Raw genomic sequence first — 9,419 nt, forward strand, 5'->3', positions numbered from 1 at the left:
CTATGAACTACATTTAGCCCTATGACTATTGGAGATGACCTTACAAACTTCAAATGCACCACTTTACTTCATCACCCTAATACCCACATTTTAAAAAGGCTATGTGAAAACAAATTCTCCCACCTAATGTTCAAACTCGTTGGTTGGCTTTCCTTTCGAAACAGACTCCCAGTTCAACAAAGAAGGCGTAGGTTCATTCCCTCTGTCAATTGGCTTGGACAACAGCAAGTGCTAAAATCTACAATAACACTTTCCGAATAATATAATCTTGTTTTCAATAGCCATCCGATGTAAACCTAACCTCTGCATTCTTGCATTCAGTTTTTGAAAGCTCATAATCTATCTTGAGAGTTAAAAGTCCTTGGTTGACTGGTATTTCCTTGACTTTTGACAATCTTTTTCCGAAATTTTTTGCTAGTTTAGACTGTTGTTTTGCAATGTAGTAATTTTCCTCTCCCGAAATTGTCTTATCATGAGAAACTATACTGTCATGAAGGTCTTTGTCTATTTATACTGTTTCTCCAGCTATTACCAAGCATGCTTCTTCCCACTTCTTGGTCGAAGGTATTTCTGTCTTTTGGCACCACTAAAGTCCACTTGTAGTTATCTTATTGGATGAAAAGTTTATATTCTCACAAATGCCCCTCATCTCTTCAAATTTCCAAAGTAGATGTTCAACAGACACAGAAGAGACGCATTCCATCAATTCACTGAGTGAGATCTTCCACATGTATGAGGTCTGAAAGTTGAACGGCCAGGTCCAGCTCCAAGCTAGGATTGTAATTAATTTGATCAAATAACTAGAACGGAGCATTTATCTGGGAAAAATAACAACAGAATCACTTATCTGGGAAGAACATGGTCAAAAAATTTCATCATATCCCTTCTAAGAACGTTCTATTTCGTCTGCTATTTCGTAGGCAGAAACGATATATAACGTAGAGAATACATAAAAGAGACCTTCAAAGGACCAGGGTCCAGCTCCAAGCTAGCTAGGAGTGGGTATAAGCAGATCCACGATCTCGTTTCTAGAGACTGGAAAGATAAAAATGACATAATTTGCAAATATTATGTCAGGTGATAATGTTTCTCCAGAAGAGAAGGCATACATCTCAACATTACTAAAAATAAAAAAACAAAAGCCAGAAACAAACATTCCAGGAAGCTCATGCTTTATCAAAAATATTGGATCACTCTAGTGCGCCATGCATTCTCCAAAGACTTGGTTGGCTACCAACTATGAGTCACAGTAAAACATTTAAAAATGACAAAACATGAAAATTTAATCTTATCAAGAGATTCAAAATCAACTACCAAAATAAAATGAAAATGTCATTGACATCGAAATTTATAAAACCGTTCACCACATTCGCCCAAGGTAACTTCTTTATACACATACAATTATACTAATTTAAGGGTAAGAAGGGAACACGAAGCCCAAACAATATTTGTACGCTTATGTTACATTGTAGTTGTTGAATCTTTAGTTTTATTATTTAAACTTAATTTAATCATCATAATGGCTTGAAGAAATTTTATCACCTTGCACTAAAATGGGGAAATTTGAAAAACCCAGAGGCTGCCTCGACCAAAGACCAGAATCGCTAGCGCGACCAGAGAGCAGCTACAGCGAGGCTGCTTGTCACCAGTCTTGTCCTTCAAGTGGGTGGCCAACAAACGTTGGCTTTAAGCAATTGACAGACCACTAGTATCCATGATAATAACTCAAGGTTGATGTTTACTCACATCATTGTATAGCATCTATATATACTTAAATGTTAAATATACAGTTATTTCCATTTGATTACCTATTTCACAAAAAGGCTACTTACAATATAGGAGCCAGTAGCCAACTAAGAAGTATACTATTCATTTCCGGAAGTGAATATTCACAACTGATGGCTGCAACGACAAATTCTGCTGAATAGAGAGAGCAAGAGGCAAAAATGGATGAAAAATAAATGAAGAAATCTTTTTTGTTCGACTGTCTGTGCTACCAGCTTCTGGACCTATTGAAAAACCCAGAGCATCATTTATGTGCTTAGTTTGAAAAGTCAATTAAGCAAACACACAACACACATGATCAACCAAATCAGAAAACAATAGTTTTGATGACATGATTAACATTCCTATATCAAATTAGCCAAATTGAAAATAATTCAGCCGTTCAACTATTATCACAATCATTCCAGTGAATCATCAGAAGCAGTGTTCGTCTATTTATCTTATCAATTGGATGACTCAATGGTTTATGATTTGGATGATCCTTAAATGGAAACCTAAAAATTCATGGTTTCAAAGATTTGGTCACATTGCAAGCTGCACCTCACATGCGGCCATTAAATTAAATCCTCAACTAAGGTTTTTTAATCAATCACCAATGTGTGTGTGTGGGTCAGGTTCAAGGAACGCACAAAAAGCCATATTTTTTTACACACTTTCTCAACCTTCACATCTTGTATCATCCAATGGATAGAAATGCATCTCACACAACAAATAACTTCATTATTTTCTCTCTTTGTTTATTTGTTGCACACATGACGAGGTGGGGCATTTAGTCTCTCTCATTAAATGTGGTGTCTCGTTCTCCTTGTTTATTTTGTTTCTGTTTAATTCTGAAACTAAGCACTAAACTTCATCTGGTTTCTTCTCTCTTACTTAAATCAAACTTTTTTGTACTCTAGCCGGAAATCATGCATTAGCAGAGTTTGTCACTCTCATCAAACTTTACAAATTCAGCCTCCAGTAGAGAACCAAACTTCCCGTATCAGAGTGGCATCACATTCAGAAAAAGATTGAGTTGGAGGCAGAGGAAACTGTCATTTTTCCATAATTTTCTTCAAACCCACAGTTTATTTTGAGGAAGTGAAATAAATCCGCTCAAGTTTTCAGATATGTTAATGAAATTAACTGGGTAGATGGGTTAAATTGTACGTGTGAATTTTTAAAGTGCAAGGGTGATTAAGTCATGAGCTACATAATGGAATAAGTAGCGTTCAGGTTTTGAGATGGAGGAAGCAGTGTAGACAGACCAACTTTTGGTTTTACGTTTGTTTTTTTTTTCTAATTTAATTTTGTCTTATTATTATTTTTTTAAATTCAATCATGGGGAGAGGAGAGAGTGTAGGAGAAAAAATGGTGAGACAGAAGAGGTTTCCTTTTGGGTAAGAACTGAGAAGAGTTTTATTTTCTGTCAGTTTGCAGAGAGGAAAAGAATTAGTAAGGAAGAAGAACACATCACATTTAAAGTGGAAAGATAGACCAATATTGAATAATGTGCAGTAAAATACTTTTTATTCTTCAGGATTGGTGGAGAGAGGGAAGAGATAAGAGAATAAGAATTGAAGCACACTTTTTATTATTATAAGTTTCAAGATATATTAATTTCTTTGAATGTGTTAAATCTAATGGCTTAAAATGTATAATTTGTGTTAAAAATGTATGTCCCCCCGATCCTGGCCCTATATACGTATACATGTATGTATGTGCGTGTATGTGTACATTTAAATAACAATACTGGTAAATGATAGATACCTGTCTTGATTTTAAATTTCAGCGTATTTGGTGGCCTTCTTAAGATGAACTTGATGGGATGGTCTGTTGACTGTCTATGCCGATCAGTCGCAGAAATCAACTGCACCAGAAACACATTTGAAATTGTGAAACCTTAGTAGAGGGGGTTGAATTGACAAAACTGATTTGCCCATAAGGTATCAAAATGCATTGTGTCACATTCAGGAGAGAACCACACAAGAATAAGCAGGTGTGCTTACCCGTCTACTTTTCTAAATTTTCAATTGTTTTGACTGCGTGTGCGTTACATGTCAACAAACTGGGGCTCCTGAGAAACCCTACGACTTTTGGGAGGCAAGAAACTCTAGTAAATAGCTGGACACAGCCTTGAAGAATCTAACCCTAGACAACGTGGGAACAAACCACGGGCCTGACCACTAGACTAAACCCTCGTAGGTTATATCACAGTTCAAAAAAAGTTTCTTTGATTATTTTGATTGATTTGATTTGAGCACACAGCATAAGCAATTCACATGACTACACAAAAACCAAACATAGAACCTGTACTCAAACCTGCCACAAACAGTCAACTAAAAAATTTGTGATGTGGAAATAGCTTTCCTTACAAATGGATTCAAAAATATCCAATTACATAAAGGTAGAATATAAAACGTGATGTCATTTAAATTTTGCACAGGATAAACCACAAAGCAAAACTCCATCAGATGCAATTTGATGCAAGAAGATTGGTCTAATTGATGTTTCTGTAGTTATGTTTTTATAATAGTTTTCCAACGTTTAAAAAATTAAATTAGTTTATTTGGTCAACTTGACTGCGTAGGTTCACTCTTGCTAAAGATAACTGGAGCATACACATAAAAAGACTATATTCCTCAGCTTAATGCAAACAAAGCAGTTCATGGAATGGGAAATTTTTAGTTTCTGAATCAAACCTTTTCATCAAAGCGAAAAAGAGATTGGTCAAAGTAGGGAGAAGGGCTCTGCGACTGACAACTAAAAGGCAAAGAAACTAGCATCTTCTTCACAAACTGCAGGATCATCAACTGATTATATGTGAGGTTTGGGCACATAGCTAAATACGGAATGCAACCACAACATTAAAAAATAAACCGTGTTATCATGCCTTAATGATACAAAAGTAACTGGAAGCATTGCTATGAGGTTTGGGCACAGAAGGTAACCATACTGATAAATAAACCTTGCTATCATGCCTTAATGATGCAAAAGTAACAGGTAGCATTGCTGTATAAAATATGCATGTAACTAATTCTGATAGTGAAACTTCACCTGCAAAGAACTACTTGCTTTATTTTTAGCACTTCTTAGTTGCTCCCGAGCATGCATGTTATTTGAGTGGGATGAAATGAAATTCAAATACAATGAATTTCTTGATGTTGCATGAAAGTGGTCGCAGAATTGCTCAAACAGGAGATAAAGCTCATCTGCCGTATTCTACAAGGAAAAATGTCAAATAAAGCAAAGTCTTGTTTTGATCTGTGAAAACAGAAGAAAGAAATTGAAAAGAAACAGAAAACAATTGTCACAAAATTACCTGATAAAAAGCTGCAATTTCAGTTGTCTCCATGTTATATACCGCAAAAAAGGCTGGGTGCTGATCAGCATTACGTGATACCTGCTCCAACGATACCAAAAAAAAACCAATATTATCAAGTATTCAATCAGCACAAAGCCCATTGAGCACAAGAAAGCAAACTCTGGGAAACCCACATTAATACTGATAATGTTTGTTAGTTTACCACTATCCCGAAAGCTTAAGCTGTTGTGATGTGTGCCAGCATTTGTACAAAAGTATCTTGTGACATTTGTGCAGTGGGAACATGTCAAAGACTACAAATGAAGAATCTTGGAGCAAGATTCATATTTTCCAAAGTGACACCAAACATCTACAACTAAATATAAAAAATACCAGAGTGACCAAAAATCTACAACTAAATATATAGAATCTTGGTCAAATTCAGATGTCAACTCTGTTGAACAAATGGTACAACTACAATGGATAGGGTGACTCATTCCAGAAAGCATCTGGGTTCAATACGACAGAGTAATTTATCCCCTCTCCTTCAGGGACCCTATCACAGATGGAGGATTAAATTATGCGATCAAAGAGTGTCCAAACATGAAGTTAATATTTCTTAGAACGAGTATGATATGAGCGTAATGCTAGAAAGAAGTCTCACCCCTCCATCTACACTACCAAACTTTATTAGCAGGTGGTGCCGGTCCAAGAATTGTACCTGTCCAAGAGTTGTGTACAAACTTGTTACATGTCATATTTGGTGCGCATTATCAGATTGCCTGTTATATGGAGCAGTGAAGATTATGCAAGTGATTGCTGAACTATATACATCTACATTTTAAAGAAAAATAATGCAAGCCTTACCTTCCAGATCACCAAGTCAACATAGTCTTGGAAATGGAAATAGAACTTCTTCTTCAGGGATTGGACCCTCTGGAGTGAAAAAGTCGTATAAGTTAGATTAATTAAATTAAAAACATTTATTGCAAAACATACAAATAAATTGATTGCATAAGAGCTAATGACAAACAAAAAATAACGCACATAGGCAAGAACAAATAAATGTTCCAATTGAAGCATAATATCAAGTAATTCAAAACAAATAAATGCCTGGTGCAAGATTTTCATTTGGGTTGGATGCTTAAACATCATATTAAATACTTGTGCTTCTATCTTAATGATTTTCTGTCTATCATATAACCCAGATCTTTTAAGGGATTGGCATTGTTGTCTGCATATTAGTGTTACCCTAAAGTTTATAGGATGGTGGCACATTTAGGTTCATGGTACAGCTTTAGGAATGTGATATGCTTTTGTTTCCTGGTAATTGATATGCTCCAGTGCCTTGTACTAGCTAGGTTATGGGGCATACTTAGGTTACTATTTAAGATAGTGTTTCACTTTGGATCACTTATCGTTCAGATCATTTCTGCACAATCTGGAAGTAGATCAGTATATGCATGCCTGAGAGCATAAATACTTACAGGCAAGAACAAAAACGCTAAACATCTTTCCACCTAAATTTGAATTTTCTGTGCCAAAAAGTAGGCTAATATTCATACAATTCTATTTTATAAAAACTAGACGCATAAAGTGTACCATATCCACATAGCCCAAGAGCTTACTAAGAGAATGAAAATGGTTTCAGAAAATGCCGGTAAACAAATATTAATGTAAATCACATCTGCTGCAACCCCATCTAAAAGATATTCCAAAGTGATGTGTTGCAGCAGCTTGGAAAACATATTCCAAAGTGCTATGGCAAGATAAAGCATTTAAATAACAATGAACCATAGAGTGACAGAGATAACCAACCAATGCCTGATCTGGTTCTTCATTCCATATTCCTCTAAATATGAAAGAGAGCAACCGCTGTTTGATGCCACTAAGAAAGCAATAGTCTGAGGAAGGCTCACTCTGATGTAAACCATTCTCAACAGGATTCTCAGGCAGTTGATGCAGTTTACCTTTTTCATGACTAAGCATACTCTGCCATCAATCAAAAGTTGATTTGTCAATCGAATGCTCGACATATTAAACATTAAAAAGTGTTTCTAATCACCAAACTTTGTCAATTTCATGATAAAATAAATGAGGAAAAATCAGCATTAGTTACTAAACTGTGTGGATGATTAAATGAAAAGGCAAGGAAAATGTGGGTTAAGGCTGTAGAGATCCTTATTTAGTGGTCCAGGTACAGTTAGGATGGCAGAGTTTTCGGTCTCAGGAGCATATTGCTCTGATGAAGTGTTGGGAATAGAGCAAGATAGGAAAAAACAATCTTCTTATTATCCACCATGTTAGAGTATAATACACAGGTGTTTATACAGAATCCAGGACATAAAATCTGCTCTAAAATTAGCCTATAATCAAGCTTAACAAAAAGGCCTTCAATTATGACTTCAAGCTTCGACCAAAATCAATCTCCCAGCTGTAAACCGCCTATAATAATGGCACACAATAGCCACAAACAGAATGGAAAACTAAGTTTTGAACCTGTAGTACAAATTTATGTTGCCTTCAATTTTTACTTCATTATTGCTATTTTTAGCAAAACACAACACAGGAGTCTTCATCAACAACGAATTCAGAGTTTCTATAGATTGATCCTATTAGACAAGATATTAGCAAATTCCATTCATCCAAGTCTCAGTAAAGGCTTGAAATATATGCCACTAACCTGAGTGCTTGAATTGAGAAAAAGCTCATCATCTTCACGACAAAATGTCCCAATTGCTCGTATGTCAACAAGGTTCCCGAAGTCCCTGATTTGCAGTATGTGTATTGTTTGATAGCGAATTGACACAATTGCCAGTAAATCATCGTACAAGAAGACACCCATGTTATGGGCCAGGTTAATAAAATCGTTGTGAAAGCACTTCTGATCCAGAACAACTCCATCTTCCAATCTAAGCATCAGAAGGATTATCAAACTAATAAGTAACGCATAGACTAAGATTCCAAAAACACCCAATAACATTTCAGTTTCATAAGTTCTCTGTTAAATTATAATCTATACAAGAAAAAAACAATAGCAGACCTCAAGAGGTGAAAAGTTATCTTTTCTATTGAGGGGACACCCTGAACAGCTCCTCCAACAGGCGCATCATGATTTTGTGTAGTAGAAGTAGCAAATAGTCCAAATTGGTTACTCTCCATGTAAAGAAAAAAGTCCTTGCATATAAGCTCATTGCTAGAAGCAAGTGATACACAGTACAGTTGGCTGAAGAAGCTCTCAAACCTCTTTGCTTTTTGGGGAAGATCATTAGTATTGCATTCTTCTTTGCATGAATATGAAAGCCACGTGGGTCTATAAACAATCAGATCCTGATGATTTCTACTGAAACATATGAGGTATTGACCATCCTCAGTGATTTTACGGTATAGATGGTCTGGGCACTCAACTTCATATATGGTACAATTAGGGACTAAATTCTCGTAAAATCGCCTAGTATGGTGAACCTGCAAGCATTAGCATTACAGGTAGTACTCAGGATTCTGTAGTGTATGAACAGAATATTGCAACATTTTTTACCATTCCACTTCTGTCCCCTATTCATTTCTAGATATTCTAAGTCTTATATAAACATGTCATAAAAGAAAGAGATAGAAAAAGAAGAAAAGACAAATTTACATGAAGTTAGAGATAAAGATCACCAGAGAGGCAAGACCTTGGCTTTCTGGAAAAAAATGAAGATATACATAGGAAAGAACAAAAATTTTCTAATTCTACTGAAAAGGAAGCGGAAAAATATATTAAACAACCCAGAAAAATCAAACAAGCAACAAAAAACAGTAGATAAATAAATAAATAAAAGCCTGAGGCAAAAAGAAGTTGTCCATGCAGCTTTATATTAATAATAATATAATAACAGTAACAAGAGGTAAAGAGTAACAAGAAGGTACACTAGTGCCAGGAGCAACAGTGGAAATTTGGCGGTCGAAAATCCTGGCAGCAACATTGTGTCTTCTAAACATTACTATTGATGGCTTCTACTGAAGCTGGAAGCTGAAGCTCAATTGATATTCTATCTACAAACAATTACTTACTTATTAGAAACGAGAAAATGCTTCTATTAATTGAAAATGGAGAGACATGAGAATTTATTACAGATCTAGGTTTCCGAAGGCGTTGCCTAGGTGCTCGTCGGAGCTCAGGCGTTCTGTTATTTAGCTGTTTGCACGCTTATCATTTGCATCGGCGGCGAGCTTCAGTGCCGCTTTGTGGCTCTGTGAGGCGCATCTGCACGAGGAAGAAGAAGGCCACGCGTCGTTTTGAGGTGCTGCTGGAGTTTATCTTCTAACACGCTGCCCCTGTCTGATTATTATTATTTCTTTAAAGAACGCT

At 35.9% G+C, this 9,419-nt stretch overlaps 1 protein-coding gene across 8 annotated transcripts; it reads right to left on the reverse strand.

Moving 5' to 3' along the window:
• Positions 1–623: 623 nt before the first annotated feature.
• On the reverse strand, positions 624–9,419 carry DET1 (light-mediated development protein 1 / deetiolated1 (DET1)). 8 transcript variants are annotated; one of them, XR_016126688.1, is made up of 16 exons: positions 9,183–9,417; positions 8,978–9,103; positions 8,112–8,533; positions 7,752–7,980; positions 6,887–7,060; positions 5,936–6,004; positions 5,733–5,789; positions 5,087–5,167; positions 4,822–4,986; positions 4,467–4,562; positions 3,535–3,634; positions 1,833–2,009; positions 1,543–1,656; positions 1,155–1,237; positions 961–1,035; positions 624–818 (listed from the first exon to the last, which is right to left on the reverse strand). XR_016126688.1 is itself a non-coding variant. In XM_008233363.2 (13 exons), exons 2-12 carry the CDS (start codon positions 9,047–9,049, stop codon positions 1,870–1,872), a joined length of 1,605 nt encoding a protein of 534 aa, XP_008231585.2. In that variant the 5' UTR covers positions 9,050–9,103; positions 9,183–9,417; the 3' UTR covers positions 1,309–1,656; positions 1,833–1,869. The 8 variants fall into 8 exon arrangements, 4 of the variants coding, with proteins under 4 accessions (XP_008231585.2, XP_008231583.2, XP_008231584.2 ...); XR_016126687.1 differs by lacking the exon at positions 1,155–1,237; XR_016126689.1 differs by lacking the exons at positions 961–1,035; positions 1,155–1,237.

Source organism: Prunus mume, linkage group LG5, assembly GCF_029339155.1.
Source record: "Prunus mume cultivar Tortuosa linkage group LG5, ASM2933915v1, whole genome shotgun sequence".
Classification (NCBI taxonomy): domain Eukaryota; kingdom Viridiplantae; phylum Streptophyta; class Magnoliopsida; order Rosales; family Rosaceae; genus Prunus; species Prunus mume.